Source organism: Gambusia affinis, linkage group LG13, assembly GCF_019740435.1.
Source record: "Gambusia affinis linkage group LG13, SWU_Gaff_1.0, whole genome shotgun sequence".
NCBI lineage: Eukaryota > Metazoa > Chordata > Actinopteri > Cyprinodontiformes > Poeciliidae > Gambusia > Gambusia affinis.
Genome location: NC_057880.1, coordinates 10650711 through 10670961, shown reverse-complemented (window position 1 = coordinate 10670961; position 20251 = coordinate 10650711). Strand labels below are relative to the sequence as shown.

Genomic DNA, 20251 nt, shown 5'->3' with positions numbered 1-20251 from the left:
GGCAAGCCAACCTTAAATAGCTGAAACAATGATCTCCATGGACATCCAATGTTAGGTTTTTAAACTGATGCCTCCAATGTGGAGTAGTGTAGCTAGGCTCTCAAATACCTTCAGAGAAGAAGAAAAGAACCAGATTTATTAGATGTTCCTGTTTCTGGAAGCACAAATAGAACTGAAGTAAAGCTGCAAAAAGTCACAAACAAAAGAAGTAGCTAAATGTCTGGCTTTTAACAGTGACGATAGAAAAATGTTTAACTGACGGATCAAGGCTTTGTTTTTCCACTCGTGAAGATGTACTGGTCTTAAAGTGGGCTGATTTTGGCATGCCTTCCTTCACAAGTGGGTACTAGGGTGATGGCTAAAGGAGTCCGTGGTATGTCTCAAACCCCCCCAAGCCCTTTAGGACCACTTTTACAACCTAAAGCACATTATCTTGAAGAGGGGTGGCTCTGTATTTTCCTTGAATTAACTGTCCTCATTTTAGACAATCACAAAAATGTGGCTAAAGTCAGCACCAACAGCAAGAGTCTTAACAAAAAAAATTCAGTAGTATAAACTCAGACGCCCACACAGCGCCTAGCTTATCATAATCTAGTTTGGTGGAAAAAGAGTTCTTTAATTTTATTTCAACAGAAAGCCACTGATCAAAGTCTTGACACCAGACGCGCTCCGCACAAGTATGCAGTGCCCAGAGCCAACTGGGTGACGGACAGCAAACGTCCCATCACAGAACTTTATTGGGGGCCCAAATGGGCGTCTATTCATCTGTCTGAGCAAATCACTGTCTGGGCAAAGAGCCATGTCAGCTTAGGTGCCCTTTTCCTGCGCCCTCCTGAGTCACTGACTTTTTGTGAGCTTAGCGTCACTCTCTGCAGCCTGCTATAGGCAAGTAGATGTAGCATAATCCTGTCCAGCCCACAAATATTGAATTTAAATCGTGACTAATTGACTTTTCCCTCATTATTGATTTCTGTAACTGGTTTTGGAATTAGGAATGTGTGGTATGTTTCCTAACAATCCCACAGCAATTTGTTGAGAAGGTGCAGTAGCATGCATGATTCAGAGTCCTTATAGCCTTTGGTGGTGTTTTAAACAATAACAAAAACATTGATTATGCCTCTCCTAGTTTTCAGTGAAGGGATGTACGCTTAACAGAGGCTTTGTGATTCATCAAATTCCAGGTTTACTACAAGACCAAAATGCTATCAAATAGAGGAAGAAAAGTGAAAATTTTATCAGAATCCAATACAAGTGCTCTACAGCTAAACTAAGCTCTGGTTTCCTCATCATGACAACTTCGTTCATTAAGTGAGCTTGGCTCCAGGGTTGAATTCACACTCGCTCTTGCCCTCTCCCATGACCCCACTTGCAAGTCCCCTACGCAAGTGCAGGTTAGCGTAAACAGGCAGCATGTACAGGCACACACACACAAGCTGCTGTTTCAGCCCTTATGAACACATCCTCAAATCACCCTGATCTCACACTGTCGCAACCTTCATGCATGACCACAACGCGCCTCGGTCCTCATTTTGATTACCGCTCATATACACACAAACCCTGCTATGCTGCTCCACCCAAAACTTCGGTGTCGGCCCTAATCAGTAAAGCAGTCTGCAACAAAAAAAAAAAAAAAAAAAAACTGAGCCAGGAAAACATTTCCTCCTCCTCCAGCTCTCTCCACCAGAACCAGTGCCTCTCGTTTGCAGAGGCCGGTTGTGCTCCACTGACTCTCTGGGGTAAATGGAGATAATGGGAGTCATATGCTAGCAGTTGGTCCGAGGGGCAAACTTACATGAAACATTTATATTCTTTATGTAGTCATGCGACTTGTGGGGGGGGAGAAAAAGGATTGGACAAAGATGGCATTGTGATGTAATATGACAAGACTACGGCAGCCCAAATATGTTTTATCCAGTCCCTGTGTAAACAACTCCCTCATATGTTTTCTTTTAAGAAGTTCTCAGCAAGACTTGCTGTCCCTCAAAGCTACGTAATTCAGCCCTGTGTGCACACCCTCACACCCGAGAATGTTTAGTGCAACTACCCTTACTTAACGCTAAACCACATGTTAGAGGCAGGATAACATTGCAGGCCTGGAAGAGCCATTAGCTTCATATGTTGTTCCACATTAGAAAGCTGTCATTACCCAACATTTGACCTGGGCTATGATGGTATTTTCTATTTAGATTCTGTCAGTAGGTTTAGTGGCTGGTTGATGAAGGAGTTAGGCCCCCAAGCCACTGCAGCTATTTCTCCTGAGAAAAGCATGAATGAATGAGCATTCTTCCATTTGAGCAAATTGCAGCCACATATGCTCCATCTGCCCTCCACGGGCTTTTAAGAGTCTTGTTTGGTGCAGTTTAGCTTTGCCAAATGCGGGTGCAGGCGACCGCAACTTCATATATGTTCCTCCTTTGCTCGGGTCTCCTCACCACATCTGTAGTCGTTTGACGCGAGTCCTGATTTTTTTTTCTTTTTTTTTTTTTTCTGGCATTGGTTAATCTCTGCCTTCTGTTTCAGCGCGTTAGGATCTCCACATGTCCAGAACCAAAACGTTCAATTATTTACAAGGACGAGGAAGCACTCGGCAGGCTGTTTTATTTACCGAGACAGTAGTTCTATAGGCGTGAAGTTCTTCTGGTAATCTGGTAAACATTTTTGAAGTGTTGAATGCTAAGTGGAAATATGTTTGTCACCTTTTTTAAGTCTTCATTCAGTTCATTCAGGTTTAGTGAGTAAACATTTTCCCTATTTTAGCCCATTTTATATTGTGGATTAATGAATGCTATTTCTGCAAATATAGATTTGTATATAGTGCATGTATTCCTATTTTTTATTTATTATGTTCTACTGTTTGCATGTAAAACAATCTGCTTCTGGGCCTGTCGCAGTTCAGTTTAGCTCTTTGCAATTTGAATGAAAAGTAGCTTGTGTTCCTATTTTGCCTCGATTAAAAATCCTCCCCTCTTGAACTTTTTCCGCAATTTTTTCACCACAGAAACAAACTCCAATGGGCATGATTGTGAAGTGGAAAGAAAAAGGATGTATGGCTCCCAATAGATTTTCTCCTGGGTTTGCAATGTGTTTAGCTTCAGTTTAGTTGTCCATGTTTAAGAAAAGTGCCCCTATCAGCATGATGCTGCCGGGACCATGTGTGACTGTGAAAATGGTTTGTTCAGAAAAATCTGTAGAGCTGACTTTCTACCATACAGTGTTTTGCTCGCAGGCCAAAATTCAACAGGATTTGTAGGAGGATGTGGATGTTATTTAGATGGAATATTGTACAGATCATATTTTATTAGTTCATTCCAAGTCCTTACCTTGTACAAACAGCCTGCAAGGCTACATTTCTCTCACAAGCCTCTATTTGCCTAATACCGCTGAAGGCGATACAAATGTGTTTAAGCATACCTCTTTCCAGGATGGCAAAAAAAGAGCAGATGTAAGCGAATTAAAAACCCCGTAGATTTTTTGTTTGGTATTAATGTTTTTTTCTCTTTTAAATCTCCTGTTTTTGGTGAACACAGGTATCAGCTGTATTACCAGAGACCGGCTTCCTCAGCACTGCTCTCTTCAGATGGGAGGTCACAAACTGCTGGTCCGCTTCACCCAAATGCACTATCTGCATTCTGCCCTTGTATAAAGATGGCCGCCCGTGGCTTTTTTCTGCACCTGTACACCCCGGAGCAAAGCTGCGTGCTACCATGGTGATCATTTTCTCAAAAACACTGGAAAAGAAGAAGGGTGTCAATGATGTAACGTCCAAGAGCCCCGACAGACAGCCGGTGAGAGAAACTTTACCTTCAGGTTCATTAATGTTTAGTACAGAAGTCATCGTGGAGGTAATCGCATGTTATACATATCTGTGCAATCTAAATAAGTATTACAAAGTGTGCAGAGCTGTTTATGTTGAAAGTGTACCTCCTCACAAGATGACCCATGCCAGGTCTTGTCCATGTCAAGAACTTTTCTGCACAATTTAGCCCACAATCTTAAATCATCATCATCAACTTTATTTATGAAGCACTTTATACACCGACAGGACCAAGGTGCTATACATAATCATAAAATACAATGCGATTATAAAACAGAAAAGACTGAAATATAAAATGCATATGCCCACATACAGAGTATTGGTTTGAAATTGAGTGTGCTTCTGTTTCTTGATGTACAACCACTTCACTTTTGATTTATGTTTCTGAGAGCCAAGAAGAGGATAGTCTTTATTTTAGTATTTTTAAACGTAACCTGTTTTGTATCTTCTCTTGGCATTTCAGGCATACCATACACAGAAGGCCACATCGCCCAGGGTAGTTTTGCTCTGAAAAGAGACGTCTTAAGATGGTGTCCTAATTGTATGGTTGACTTTAATGAATCAAGACTGCATCTAGGATCAGAGTAGACAGGCCTTAGTGCTGCCACAAAAACCTGTTTGTATGACTTTCACCCATTTGGATTATTTGTGCATGGGCGTGTGAATGGGTCGATATAAGTATGGGTGTGTGTTTTCTTTGCTTTATTACTTTGCATTTTTCTTAAGACACAAAAGACTAGTTTTAATCAATGAAATTAAAATGGTTTACAAGATGTACTCCAACTACTCAAGTAGGTATTTAACACAAAAATTATTAATTAAATTACTTCTGGATTCCTTGGTATGACATTCATCCCTGAGGTCATAATAATAGGGCATCTCTGGGCTGCCCTGCTGTAGATCACTGCTGCAGCATAAATATGTAAATCTAAATATCTAAAAAAAGAAAAAAAAAACTATTACGTTAAGGTTACAAAGTGTTTTCCTGCCATGTTTTTATCATTGGCAACACATTTACTTGTTTTAGATTCATTTGCCCTGTATCTTAGAAAACTATTTCTAATATTATTTAAAAAAAATTATTTTAAAAAACGTTGCCAAGGAGAGTGAAAGCAAAGGACTACATTGTGACATTTAGTTGTATCCTTTGTAAATCCACCACCATCTGGTCTTCACAGCGAAGAAGTGAAGTGAATTCTTAGATAATGTGTCGTGGGTCCATCTCCGGCTTTGGTTGGAGTTTTTTCACCTTTTCGTTTCGAGCGCTGACTGTCTATATAGACAAGCTTAGTGGAATAACTTTTTTTTTTCCTAGTTCTTCTGTCATTCCCATTTTGTAAATAGCCTATCATGTCAAGTCATTTTTACACCTTAGTAAAATAAAAAGTTATTTATTTATTTACTGATAAGTCCTTGACAGCCTGAGTCTTATTCCTTATTAAAACTTATCGCAAAGTGGTGTTAATTTGCAGCGTTTGCATAATTTCAGCTGTCTTGATGAAATGTCGTCTTTTATTTTTGGTTCTGGTTTCCCTCTTTATTTAGTGAAATGTCTGGCTCTTTAAGTTGCTAAATGTTCCAGTGGTTCAAAATAAGTCACCCAAGGATGTGCTACTTCCCTGTCTCATTTCTGCTTGACTCTGAGTAGCTGTTTTGAATATTTCAAAGTATCTTCGCACTCTGCAAATAAAATGGAATATTGACAGGAACAAGACTTGTGCACTAAAACAATACATTTTTCAGAAAATAAACCAACTTCAGGTATATTGATGTTTTCATTAGAAGAATGTGAAATATGTGAAGGGTATATTTTTTTATTGCTAGTAAATGAGTGGAATTTATGTCAATGTTTTTCTTTGGGTGACGGGCAATTTTGCAGGACTTTTCTTTCCTGCATTGCAGATTGTTTTGTATTTTACTGACTGTTTACTTGTTCTCTACAGAGTGATCTCCACATCATGAGCAGAGGGACCACCCTCTTCTCCTGTGGAACCGTGGGTGAGTTGGTCTTACTTTACCCCTCCTTGTGTTTTAAATACAAACATATGCTCAAAACATAATAGTTTAATGACAGATGGTGGCACAATTACCAGTAAGGTTGCTTGGCTTTCTATTTTAATTATTTGCAGTTCAAATATAAATGAATTAACTCCTATGAAGAGGTAATTAGTACCAACAGCCAAGCTGTAAGCGAGGAACATTTGGAAACTTCTCAGTACATAATGGAAGTAATTCATTTACTGCCAAAGTTGGAACTTGGAAACGTCAAAGTTGAGAGATTAAATTATATTTAGATCATCAGAAGTATGAGAAAAAAATTGTAATGGCTGTCAGCAGGTTTTTATATGCAAGGTCATATAAAATTTTGAGGTTAGGACCAAACTCTTGCTTTTCCACTTGGACTTCTGGCGCTCTCTTTTTTTTCCTCTTAGTTGTTTTAGCTGCACAACTGGAAATTTCAGCGTTTTTGTAAAAATTAAATGCATAATTAAATTGAATTCTTCTACCCATCAATTAGTACCGGTGGATTAGAGTATGTTCCTTCTCTTTTTTATGAGATAACACCACAAACTGAAAGATTCCATGTCACATTGCAATTCTGCTTTAAGATTTTTGTCAAAATAGTGGTACTTAGAAAACTTCTTACGTACTATCATGGCCCGAAATTAATGCAAAGCTTGAAAAACATTGGTCTAATGCATTGCCTCTTTAATGCCTTGATTAGTCAAGTTCATACATCAAGTTCAGTGACCCTGACTTCAACTGTCTTGTTGTTAAGCTTAGTCTCTCACTTCTCTCTTTCTCCATCTGTCCGTCACCCCCTTTTCATGATAAGGGTGCACCTGCCTCCATACAACGTTGCACAGCACTCTCATGGGAGTGAACTGTAATTGAATACACTGTCGCCTATGTCAACAATTTCCCCTAGGCTCTGTTGGAGCTGCAGTAATTACTCCCTCTTTTAAAAGACACCCAACTGTAAATACAAGTTTCCACTTTGACCCCTTTTTCTTCTTAGCAAAAATGTGTTTACGTCACACGTCACACTATTAATCCTGCTCATCTGGAACAAACACAAATATATTTTTGGGTTATTTTCCAACTTTACTGCATTGAGGTAATCTCTGATGCCCACATACATTCTTAGTCCACCCGAAACGGTTGTTTCAACCAGTGATGAAGCTTTCCCGAACCTTGAAACGGCTTTCCGAGATGATAGGGTTTAGACTGCCAGAGGATCTCTTTACCAGAAGCCTCAGTTGATTCATTTGGCTTTGTAGCTTAAGCAACTGTGGCACTTTACTGTCTGCTTATTATCTCATGCAGCTGTGTGGTAGACCTCCATGCTGATGATGAGATACCTGCCAAGCCCTTTTGTAGCTCTTTTGGTTCAAGAATTTGGATTTGAGCTGCTAAAACATTCAGGAATGCTGACTTCCTCAGAATTTCCTCAAAAGCAAAACAAAAAAGTTAATCATCCTGCCTCCTCTGTTTTGAGAAAAACAAAAAATTATCCTGTAATAATGAAATGAATAGACAAGACTGTCATTTAAGTTTTTTTCTTGCTTGTATTCTGTCTCCTCTTGTGGAAAATAATCCAACACAAACGCACTGTGATCTCTCTTAGTCATACTGTTGGTTACCTAACTTCATGCTTTAATGAGCTCTTCTTTGCCAAATTCCTCTTTAAAACGACCACCTTTTTAAACTTCCTACTAATCTTGAAGCTCTGGTCAATAAATACGAGGTTTTACGGTGCTTTGGAAGAGTTAGTCACAATCCTTATATTCCTTTTCAAAGCCAGTCACGTCACAGAACTCTAACTTGAATGTGTTTCATTAGATATTATGTGATAAACCGTGGATGTTAAGTTAATCACAGAAGTAGCCAAAACTTAAAACAAAAACCTCTGTGCGGATGTGAGCTTTAAAGTCTTTAAAACTCTTCAAGAAAAATGCCAGAACACAACAATAGCAGTATTTATGCCATTTTGCTTGATTAGTTCCCTTGGCATTGTTCTTCCCAGCTAGTTCATTAATGTACGTTGTTTAGTTCTGTGTTGTGGAAAGAAGATGGTAAATGAACTGATTTTATGTGGCACTTTTCCAGTCATACTAATCACTCAAAGCGTCACATCTGTGTGTGTGTAGAAGGTCAAAGTCAAGATAGTGTCATCTCAACTTATTGCGAAGCACACTCAGTTTTTTAATTTTACGTGTGCGAGGGAGTCGGTTTCAAAGCACCGTTTTGTGCACTCATGTCTGTACTTTCAAGTAAATGTAGCTGTACACTAATTAATATATATAATGTGTAACCTATGGGCAATAATAGATTTATCAAATTCTCTTTTCAGCCATAACCTTTAACCCAGGTCTATTACATTTGCAATAGACCAACACAAAGTTACATGTATTTGTGAAGTTTCTTTTATTTATTTTTTTTACTAAGTATATTAAGAAAAATAAATCTTGCATCGGTATTGATTCCACAAACCAAGTCTATATTTTGAACATAAAATCACAATATAGATGATAAAAGTATTCTTTAAATGTAATAAGTTAGGCAATATTAATTGTTGTATTCTTAAAAGGGGGATATTAAACAAATTTGTTCAGTTTATCAAAAATGTTTAATTGTATTTATTTATATATATTTTTTAGTTTTTATGGGAACAGATGCTGTCTTAGAAACACGGATGGTAACTTGATGCTGTATCACTAATCGAAGTAAATATAATCCATCATTATATTAGTCAGCCAGTCATGTTCTACTTTTTGAGTCACACATTTCTTACGGTCAGCATTATCCATTTTTTTAATTTTTTATTGGCATCACACATGAGCAACGTTGGATTGAAGGGTTGAGCTGTTATTCATATGTGAATCAGCAATTTCAGACAAATAAATGTTAGCCTGTTGTTTAGTACATGTCAGAGCTCATAAATTTCTTTTAGATTTTCTTCTTAGCTCTGTGTTTTCTTTGACGCTTGCAACAGCTTTTGCTAGATAATAATATCTCCAATATCTCTAGAAAGCTTTCAATACTTTGGTAGTACTTGTGTATGTAAGCTGAAGGCCAAAATACTCTTATTAAAGTAATATATTTTTCTTAGCTTTAATAGTTTAAGATTTCTGTTTATGTCAGACTGAGCCTGTTTTTTTATTAATTTCAGAGGCAGACAGATGGTTGGACCTGGGACGTAGCTGTGCCATCCAGCAGAAAGCTACAGATTCCAGTTTGGAGAGCCTGTGGGATGTGGTGCCTGAACCCGGAGGCTTGCACTGGGCCAAAGAGCCGGGCAGCACCACAGCTATCACCAGTCTGATAAGAGATCTCACTCTGGGTAACACCGGCACGATCGGCACCCACGCGATGCCCGCCCAGACGCATTTCACACCCGCCACCCAAGCTCCCGCGGCTCCCCCGAGCAAACGGCAATGCCGCTCCCTGTCCTTCTCAGACGAGTTCAGTGGGTTCCGCTCATCTTGGAGACCTCAGGGCTCCCGAGTGTGGACGTCGGTGGAGAAACGTAGGTACCACAGTGGGGGGAGCGTCCGAGGCGGAGCGAGCCACTTCCCCCCCATCCAGCGCAGCTCCAGCTTTAGTTTGCCCTCATGCTTGAGCGCACCCTCAGACGGCACCCGGGACCAGCCACTCTTCAACCAGCAACTGCCTCTCCACCTTCAGTTCACCGCCTCTTCGGTGTCCCCCAGCTCTGTGTTCTCACACCACTCCCACAGTCAGGTCTTCCTCCGGCCTCTGTCCCTTTCCCACGAGCAGATCAGTCTGAGAGAGCTCCAGCAGGAGGAGGCGTCCGAGACCAGCTCTCCGGACTCGACTCCGGAGCTCGGAAGGAGAGGCGCTGGGAAGGGGAGTCTGTCTCGGAGCAGGTCCCAGCCCTGTGTGCTGAACGACAAAAAGATTGCAATGAAGCGCAGGAGACCAGAGGATGCCCAGGAGCAGCGTCCCTCCCTGGATTTGGCAAAGATGACTCAGGTTAGTTGGAAATGATGACACTCACTGACAAGAACACACAAGCACACATTCATTTGAAACCATATAAGTGAGAAACTTCTGGTGCTCTCCTTTTTTCATGGGATTAAACTTAAACCAGTTTCAGTTTATGTCTATAAGTTATTTTGTAAAATGCACTTTAATAAATTCTCCCAACTCCTGGGTGAAATAATTACACAAACAAATACCTTCTTATACATGTGTTTTTTTTTTTTTTTTAGCAAAGGTATCTTTAGGTGGTCCTCAAACATAATTACAGAATATTGTCTAAGTGTGATTACCGTGGATTAAATCATCCTGAAAGATGTTTTCTAAATTCAGTTTTCCTTCAGCTCATGGAGTGGAGTTTCCCCACAACTAAACAAATGATATTAATTATGATAATTACATTATGAATCCAGTAGTTCAACTAGATATAGTTGAATCTAGTTCAAAAGCTTTTATCATATTTAGTTTTATTATAACTCTGTTAAAATGTTATATCAGCATCTGTGTAAAACTTGGACTTTATAAAATACTGCAGATCAACACCAGCAGATTCCATGGCTCCCTAAATTATCATAACAGTTCACCTTTTAGTCCTCCACACTCTTTCTGCAGAAACCATTAAATGTATGACATTCTTTTTGTGCCACCTGGTTGAAAAAGACTCGTCTGTGATTGGCTGGTGGTTCATTTATTTACAACGAAAGTGGCGAGCGCAGAGACTGAACGAACAGAAAGAGAGCCGTGCGCACGCTGAGTGAGAGTTGTCATAGTTGAGCTCTGCTGAGTGAGCATTTGTGAGATTTATTCGCATACAAATCAAATTATTGTTCATTTATAGATATGTCGGCTCAGATCACTAAAATAATGCCATAGAAACATAAAGTTTACCTTGATGACAAAAGAGAACTTTGGAGCATTAAGTCTTTCTCCTCTTTAACCTGGGTTAAATTCTTCTGATCACAATGTTGGTTCAGGAATGGGTTAACACAAAGGTTGTGTCAGTACTAGACCATGTCATAGTCTAATGATTATGTCACTACTGTATTTAGTAGCCATTATATCACTGACTTCAGCCGTAAAGTCAGTGATATAATGTAAATCTCCCACAAACCCTTGGATGCATTTTCCTTCTCAATCTTCTCAAGCAGGGGTGGGCACTCCTGGTCCTCGAGGGCCGGTGTCCTGTAACTCTTAGATGTCTCCCTGGTCCAACACATCTGAATCCAACAGCTGAATCACCTCTCAAGTGCAGTCAGGTTCTCCAGAGTCCTGCTAATGACCTCATTATTTGACTCAGGTGTGTTGAAGTAGAGATACATCTAGAAGTTGCAGGAGACTGTCCCTCCAGGACCAGGAGTGCCCACCCCTGATCTAAAGGCTGCAGTTATCCCTGTTGCTGTTCACCTTTCTCTACTATGTTCTCCTTCCACTTAACTTTCCATTTCTATTCTCTGAAAAGCCAACTTCTTAACCAATGATTTATTTATTTTTTTTTCTTTTTGGAGTGTGTCAATAAATGTGTCTGCTGGGCAGCTATCAGGTCCTTATCACTATTTAGCACTTGGACATAAGATTTCTATCATATAAATATATTTTTACTCATCTCATCCTTTTGAAGGACTGGAAATAAATTACCTTTTAAATGATATTCAGATTTTATGAGTTGCACCCATGCACATCCAAGTTGTGCACTGTTTTTATTAACACGATCGGAAAATAATCCATCTCATGGAGGAATTTGTTATGGTAAACTAAGTGTATTTTGTCTACTGTCAAAGCAGTGAAAGAAACAATGGGTGATTAACTTTTAGGATATTTGGATGTGCTGATCTCCATCTTGCCTTCTCCATGTCGAGAGTTTGTTTGTTCTTTTTATAAGGTCAGAGGAAGCGTTGGAACATTATAAATGATCCCTGGACAAACCCAAACCCGAAATAGAATAGCACAAGTTGTTTAATCACATACACTGTTTGAAATCTTGCCCTGATGGTTTTTACAGAACTTGTCCTTTTTCATTCCGTTTGTAGTTTTCAATGAAATGCCGAAATTCTGGACTCAATCGGCAGCATGAATGCCAGAATGGCTTTGGGCTATCAGATTTTAAACCATGTCTATTTTAACTTGTTGTTTTTTTTGTTTTTGTTTTTCCTGAAAACAACTTTATGATCCTTTGAAATGTACTTCCATAACATTTCTTGTCAGGGGAATTTGTCCTTTTTCTGTCCCCTGATTAAAACCTATTTATTAATTTATCCATCTACTCTTGTTCCCAGCCAGTCACCCTTAGGACTCAGCCAGGGCTGGATAAGCTAGACCTTGGTAATGGAGCTTAGTAGACATGTTTTCTCCAGTCCTGCCAGCTGCTAAAAGGAGGGAAAACAGGAACAGTGATGACACATCTGTGTACACATTATCAGTGTACGCTCACTCATATAGCCAGCTTTATCTCTTTCAGTACCTTTGCTGATTCCTGGTGATTGTTAAGGAACTGTGTGTTCTGAAGGTTTGGCAGATTTGCCTGATTATCTTTATCTACTTGCATAACAGAAACCAGCATTGTTGAAGCAAGAGAGGTTGTGCAGGTTTGATGGGCCAATTCAAGGCTTCGCTATCCGTGCACTTCCCTCGCCCACATGCATAGTTGGAGTGAGAAATTTAATCTGCATGTGTGTGATGGCAATCTCTTTTTGAAGCTCTTACTCTTCACCAGTGCTATTAAAGCTATGATGTCTTTTTTTTTAGTTTGACTTCTGAATTAATTTGGATTTCTTGATTACTAAATGATAAAACTTCTTTAAGTTAGAAAGCTTGCTACTTTCTTGGCCTCCTTACAAATCGCCTATATAAACAATATGGAGGTGGAACAAGCTCCACAAGTTCCATGTGGAGCTTGGTGCATGCCACTCTCTATGTGTCAGATGGCTGAGTTTGGTACTATGTTCATTAGCGTAATGATCTTACATTGGTCCTTGCAGCAGCTTGGTGGCAGCCAATGCACTTTGCACCAATGTTCCTGAGAGGGCTCCAGTAAACTTGAAGCAGTGCCAGAACAATGAGGGTGTGATGATCTGGCAAGCTCAGATCTGCTACAAATGATGTTATGACCAAGTCAAACTAGTGCATGCCAACCACACCTTCTGGGTAATCTAGCACTTCTGCTACCAGGCTCCTGCATATCAAACTCAGAACTTGAATACACTACAATTTTGGTAAAGAATTACCACAAGTACCCGTTGCAAGCTGCAAAGCATGTTGAAAATAATCGTAGTATGAAATATGCAGTGCAGTGCTTCTTTATGCTCGTTCTCCAAAAACAAAGTTTGGGTTTGTTTTTTGTACAGTTTTGTGGCCTAGTTGGGTCTTAATAAGTCAGCAGGAGACAATATTTTTTTGTGAGCTAAGCTTCAGAAAGCACTGTAAACCCATAGCTGTAAATATAAGAAACACATGTTTAACACAATCTAATAGCTTTTATTTAAAAGTGCTTCCTCATAGCTTGCTGATGTGGTTGTTTTTTTTGTTTTGTTTTTTAAAGAAGAGTCATATGTAGTTTTCACAACTTGACTTGTGAAATTTACAAACAGCTGAAGTTCTTATTTTCTATTAGTATGAGCAAAACCTGGCCAACCTGCACAACAGGAAGATTTCTGCTGGGTCTTAAAAAGTCTTAAAGTTTATCATCTCAATTTTAGGCCCTATATACCTTATTGTGTTTATTTTATTTAAAATGTATAATATATGCTTTACATAATATCAAAATATTGTTATTATGATATTACCGCTGAATGTTTTGTAGCTGACAAAACATATTTGGACTCTTTTCTTGCTTTTCATTCCACATAATGGTCCCACTGATCTTTGTTAGCCTTAGTAGCTTAGCTATTTAAAAAATGCATATCAATTGTGGGTGAGAGAGCAGTGAAAATCTAAAATCTAAAGCGTCATAATGCAGAATTTGCATGCGCCGAGTATAATAAGGTTGTACTTTTTTTTTCTTGATTTCAAGATCGAACACATTCATATTCTGACATTGACCGCAATTCAATACATTGTGCACCTCTTAACATTTTTGAAACCATAATTGTTTGAAACCTCAGTGTGTCCTGATGCTGTTAGACAATTCATACCTATCTGTTGCACAATATGTTGCCTAGAACTTCCTGGTCTGTTTTAAAATGAAAGCACAAGGCTGATTTTATATCTATTTTTTCTTGTTGCTCAGGTCTTCATCTTTCCATGTTTTCTTCTAAAAGTGGGTGTGTGCCGTACCAAACTGTCAGATACAAAGGTTTGCGACTTTGCCTCGGGCTGTCGTTATAAATTTCTACTTCCTCTCACATCTTTTGTGTTTGTGGAGTTACTCATCTGTGTGTGCAGATGAATAACAAAAAGAAAAGGGGAAAAAGCAAACGATCGTGATTGACAAACAGAAAACTTTATACTGGAAGAGTTACAAATGGGATTGTTACCTTTGAAGATGTGTTTGTGGTTCATTAGGGAGAAGGATTGTGGCAGGATGAGTCTCCTGTGTGTTTTGTCAGTGGAACATGGTGTAATTTGGCCTCTAGATTCCCCCGGACCACGTCAATGAAGGAGGGTGTGAATTCTGGGGATGCACGTCGTGCTAATTGGCTATAACCCGAATACTGTAGGGATTTGCATGTTGCCACCACCAGGATTCCTTGAATATCCTTCTAGCAAGCATTGTGTGTCAGTTCACCCCTCAGTTTGTATCCCTAGTTGGCTTTCCACCTTGGCATGCCTCTGTTTTTTCCACAGAATGATGGGCGTTGCCAGCTTTCAGAAGGGGAAATGTTATCTCTTGATAGTAGGTAACTTGCGGAACGATTGTTGAAGCAGCATACACTCTGCTTTTTAGGAAAAGGCTTCTTCAGCGTCTGTCTGATCACTTGATAACTTGTGTTGGTTTATTCCAAACCCTGACGAACAATGACAGGGAATCTTTTTGTTCTGCTGCATTAGCAGTTTAGGTGGCGTGTTGGGCAATTCAGTGTTTGTTCGTGTGTGAGCAGATTTGTATGAGGTCAGAGGGGGGAAAAAAAACTGGCAGACTAAAAAAAAATATTATTCCAGAAGATAGCAGAACAACTCCTCGTTCCTCTCTATTTATATCTTCCTGCTGGTCCAAGTTCTCTCTTCTGCCCCCTCCTCTCCCTGTATCTCGTTCCATTTCCGGGATTGCAGACATGGTGATCATTGTTGAGTTACAAGCCCTGGAGGCTTGTGGGAACTCCTAGTTTGGTGTCTCTGTGCATCCTTACTTTGAAAAATAGCATGTTTCAACTTGTCATAAATGTGTATATGCGCGTCCATATATAGGGGTGGGCAGATCAATCCATAATATTGATAATGACATCTTGTCAGTATCGGATTGATACTTTAGTTTCAGATTCCTTTTTGAAATTATACTTTATTATTGCATTACTGTTTCTTAAATCTACCGCAGCAACGATTTGTTTTGGAATCCTTTCAGATTGTATTTTTTTCCACTTTATGTATTTAGGAAAAAATACACACAGAGCTTGTGAGTCTTATTTAGTGTCACCGCAGAACTAAATGAGCGACAGCGTGAAATTCTAAGAAAGTTCCTTTCAATTTTAATGTCATGTTATTTCGAGCATTTCTGTTTCTAATCTGCATGACTCTTCTCAGTTATAGTGCAGGACCTTTTCCCTTTCACTTACAACGCTGTTATTTATCAGGAGGAAATTTTCGTCTTGGCGGGTGAATCTGCAACTGCAGCTGCCGTTCCATCCTGTGTTGTAGATTGCATGTTTTCATTTAAAGGCTGTGCTTCAATGGCTCCTGCTTTGAAAAATAAATGCCTGATTGGTGTTTATCATTTACATATAGATATATATATATATCTATATATATATATATAAAGAAATACACCTCTGTGACAACTAATCGCATTCAAACACAGAGTGCGCCGTTTGTGTGTCGAGTTTATTGGTTTTAGGGTTTAGTTTGCTGGGGCAGGAAAATTGCAGACTGGGCCACACATAGCTGCCTGCATTTCTCCTTGCAAGAGTAGCGGAGACTGCTGTTGTTGCTAAAATTAACAGAAACGCCAAAGGCCCTCGGCGTAGCAGGTGTCTGAATTGTCTGCTCCTTCTTTCTCTGTAAACACCATGTGAAGCAGAAGCATATTAAAAGTGACATTAGATGTGAAGTTGTGTTTTGGGACTTTATTTAACACTGTTGACAACATCTCTAAGGATATGATGACACTGCATTTTGGGCAAATGTGACAGACTAATAACAAATCCCGTCACCCTCCATACCAGAGTATACCATGCAAACAGTGTTTTCCTTTTTCTTTTTTCTGGAGGAATGCCCGAGTTCTGTAGCAACTATTCAGTTCACGGTGTTGTGCAACTTCAACCTTAACAAAACTTGTTTTGCGTTCAGTTCACACAGGCTCAAGCTCAGCTGTCTGAAATTGCTCGAATTCAAATCATGCATTTTCAGAATTTAGCAACAAAACACCCAGTGCTATGTTCATAGTCTCTACATGAACTTGAGTGCTCAGCTTATACATAAACTTTATACATAAAGTGTTAAAAATACTTTGCTCACTTAGTGTATTTTTGCCTAAAGTACACATAAAATCCTCTTATCTCTGTTTTTCTCCTTGAATTATTAGAAAGAAAATGAGTCTGAACTGTTGACTAAAAAGCACCTGCTGAAGAAAACGGTTTTAACCTCTGCTATGCCTGGCTGTATGAGTTTTCAGAAAGAAAAGTTGGCAATGGAAGAAACGCATTAAGCCGCTGCTTCATTTCCCATCCTGTTTCTGATGTACCTGCTAACCCAAAGCTGTTTTCACGACCCACCTGCAGCAGGCATGTGCACTGTAGCAACAGAACTGGAAAGCAGAAACATCTAAACATAATGTGTACGATTTGATTGTTAAGGCAGGTGCCTTCGGTTTATATTTATAAGTTATAAATCTCAGCAGTTACAGTCTTCGGCAAATATTCTCCGTGGAATATCCAAAGTTTGCCTTAAAATAATCTTGTATCTTTCATGAACTCGTGATACGTTTCACTGTTGCTGGAACCATAAATTATGCTCTGTACCTGAAAATCCTGAATGATGACGTCTTCAGTTTCTGACCTTAACGTCAAGTGCACTTACAAACACAGCACAATCTGAGCAGGCTGCTTTTCTTCTGAATTAAAGCAATTCTGGAAAACTGAATGGGGCAAAGTCTCTCCACAGGGATATAAGTGACTCATAACACAAGCACTTAATGGTAGCCACACTCTTTTTCTCCCTTCTTGACACATAAAACCTTTGTTTGTAAAATGCATTTTATATTTAACATTTAACTTTAATTAGTAAAGCAAAAAAAAAAAAAATAAAAATTTAATATCCCCTGTAAGGGGGAAATACCTTTCTCTGCACATCTTATTCTACATAAGATATGTGTAGGATCTGAAAGCTTGGCATATAGAAGTAATATAACTGCTGCTCCGACCCACCACCACACCCACTCAAAGCACAGTCTGCCTCAGTAGATTTTATAGAAAGCATATTGTGCAGAAGCTGATCCCCCTCCTTTTCTTTGCCCTCGTCTCTCCCTCTGCTGCGATAATTAGTAGTGGGGTAATACTTGGGGTGGCGGGGGGGGGGTTGAATGCAGAGTTCCAAAGCTTAGAAATCCCCTTTTCTACTCCACTGGTGTAAGTACAGCAGAAATGCCTCCCACTTTAACATGATCACCTCGAGTGTTGTCAGATGCAGCATGCTAATTCAGCAAAAGGCAGCAGAGCTTTAAGCCCAGACAGCAAAACGTCCAGCCTCAGATTTTTTTTTCTTTTCAGATCGGGCTACGTCACAAAAGCACACAGATTTCCAACTCATGGCTTCAAAATCTACTTTTCAGCACACGTTAGACAACGCTACAGGTGTCTATCGTGTGAGATTAGGCTTTGTGGAGCAAACCTCATCTCTATTCACCTCCATGCCTTGAACATCTGCTGCCTGAGGGCACTCTGGTGATCATTAACCCCTACACCGCTCTGCACCTCTGCCTTTGTTCGCTGCAGAGAGGAAGCAGATAACTTTGAGCCTCTTTTAACGTCACGTTTTGGAAGCGGGATGCAGTGCTTTGCTTGCATACATTCCATCTGAAACTCTCAGGGACTTAAATAAGGAATGACTTTACCCTACTTGGTGCGTCTCTAGCCATGCGTCTGCCCAGACCGCATTCGGACAGAACATACTTTCTGTGGTTTGCGGCTCATCCCGGTGATTCTTTTTTTTAACTTATTTATTTTTTCCCACTATCGACCCAGGTTGCTCGGAATAATGCGTATGTTCACCGAGTGGCTTCTGTGTGTGCTTGTGTTTACATGTACACATGCTGTTGATGAAAGGCAAAGCCTTTCTGTTTTTGGCTGCCCAAACAGAAACCCAATCTACTCGTATGTTCCTGGGGACAACGAACTTGGGTTTAAATTGAGAACTGTCAGAACTCTTTAACTTTTATAGTTTCGCTGAGATGGAGTAAGAATTTTTCCCTGTTCTTTCTTCCATTCAGAAACTTCAGACCTTTCAAAGCCTCAGCTGGCCCGGATTCTCGTCCTCAGACGGCTTCAAGTCCAGCCCGAGCGGGCGCTCGTTCGGTCCCGCCGGCCAGTCCGAGGCGGACTTCGCTGCCGTGTCTGAGCGGGGGCTGGAGTCGCGGACGGACACGGCGGCGGACGACGAGGAAGAGGACTCGTCCTACGGGGAGCTGGACAGCGATTCCGCTTGCAGCGTGGACTCGCGGCCCGGTTCCCCTGCGTGCTGCACTGTGGACAGTAAACGCACCCTCTGGAAGGGTGACTGCGTGAAACAGAGGGATATTTTCCAGCTCGGCGGGGAGCTGGACCTTGAGCAAATTGAAAGAAACTGAACATCCACTGTAAGGTCACATTTAATGTACCGAGAGGTGACTAATGAAATGCCATGAAAGGGATAAGATACTGAAAGGACTCAGAAAGTGATCCATAATGAAATATTAAGTATGCTGCCGAAGATTATCTTCTGAATTTCACGTATGCCTTGAATATTCTTTCTGCTTTAACCAAAAAAGCAGCACCCTATGAGGATTTTTTTATCTTTTATTTTTTATGAGTTGGTGATTTGACTTACCTCAGGAGTGGAAAATTGGGGGGTTTCTGTCTTAAAAAGCTTCTCCTAACCCTCAGTCTCTTTCCAACCTGATAATCTTTCCAAAGTCAGCTCACTTTTGTTTGTTTTTTTTTTTTTTTTTTTTTTAGTACTGTAGTAGTAGCTGAGCTCACCTGTATTCAGCTCAGATTTGCAGTTTTCAGAGTAATCTGAAAGCTGGGGAAGAAACAGAAGACAAAGAGGTCTTCTTTCAGACATTCAGTCTTGTTTTTCTCCTTTGTCTATTGAGTGCACACATGAATCTTTTAAGTTTGAATGTAGGCTCCATAAGCTTTATGAAGAGTTGAAAGAAAAAGAAAGAAAATCAAAAAGTGCCTTCTTTTGAATGCTTGTTCTTGTAGTTCTTTTCAAGGAGAAAAGCCTCACCCTAAAGCCACTGTCTCTGACGTTTATATGCAAAGTGTATATTTGAATTAAACACTGAATCTCTTTTTGGGTTCAAACAGAAGTGTGTATTTTTCTACTTTTTTTTTTTTTTTTTTTTTTTTTTGGAGGGGCGGGATTTTTTTATATGTTGTTTGCGAAGGAGCAAAGATTTCAAGGCCTTTCTTCTAACTGAATGGAAATAAATTCACAGCCTGCACAAATACGTCTGGTTTATTTGCTTCTTTCATTTCTGCACAAGGCAGATTTCTAGATCAAAGTTGAAATGAGCAGTTTCCAGGTGCTCTTTAGAAGCTGCACCCTCTCCCCCACAGTCACTTCCTGCATCATGTTTCTGAACTGCTTTTTTTTTTTGTTTGTTTTTTTAATACTCTCTTTTCAATCTTTCTGCAGTATTTTCAGATTTTTACTTACTGGTAAAGTTTTATTTATAGTTATTTTCTTGCAGTTTTTCCAAAATTGATCATGTTGACCAGAAGTTTTACTGTATTTCACTGTGATTATATATTATTGACCACATAACGCTCAGATTTTTTTTAACTAAAAACATAAAGATTGTAGCCTGCATTTCAGCAGTCTTCTCTGTGGTATCCCTAAATAAAATCACTTACCTTCCATGCAGCTGTTCTGTGACGATCCCAGAGGTTTGTTAGAGGATGTTTGTGAACCGACAGCAGCATAAAGGCCAAGGAAAATACCAGGCAGGTCAGAAGAATAATTTTAAGCAAGATTCAGTGAAAAAAAAATAAATAAATAAAAGTATTCAGGAACCAAAAATATAAATAAAAACATTTAAAAAAATTGATCTGAATCTTCTGTTTCCCTATGACACTCCAGGCAAAA

At 39.6% G+C, this 20251-nt stretch overlaps 1 protein-coding gene across 1 annotated transcript in view; it reads left to right on the top strand.

The window, feature by feature from the left end:
* The window catches only part of LOC122842150 (protein FAM53B-like), a 29765-nt gene extending 10139 nt beyond the window's left edge, over nt 1-19626 (top strand). The window contains exons 2-5 of the mRNA XM_044135765.1: nt 3528-3785; nt 5758-5812; nt 8988-9811; nt 18390-19626. Of these exons, the coding sequence (XP_043991700.1) occupies nt 3705-3785; nt 5758-5812; nt 8988-9811; nt 18390-18746 (1317 nt within the window). The 5' untranslated portion in view covers nt 3528-3704 and the 3' untranslated portion in view covers nt 18747-19626. The remainder of the gene's footprint in view (nt 1-3527; nt 3786-5757; nt 5813-8987; nt 9812-18389) is intronic.
* The last annotated feature ends 625 nt before the right edge of the window (nt 19627-20251 follow it).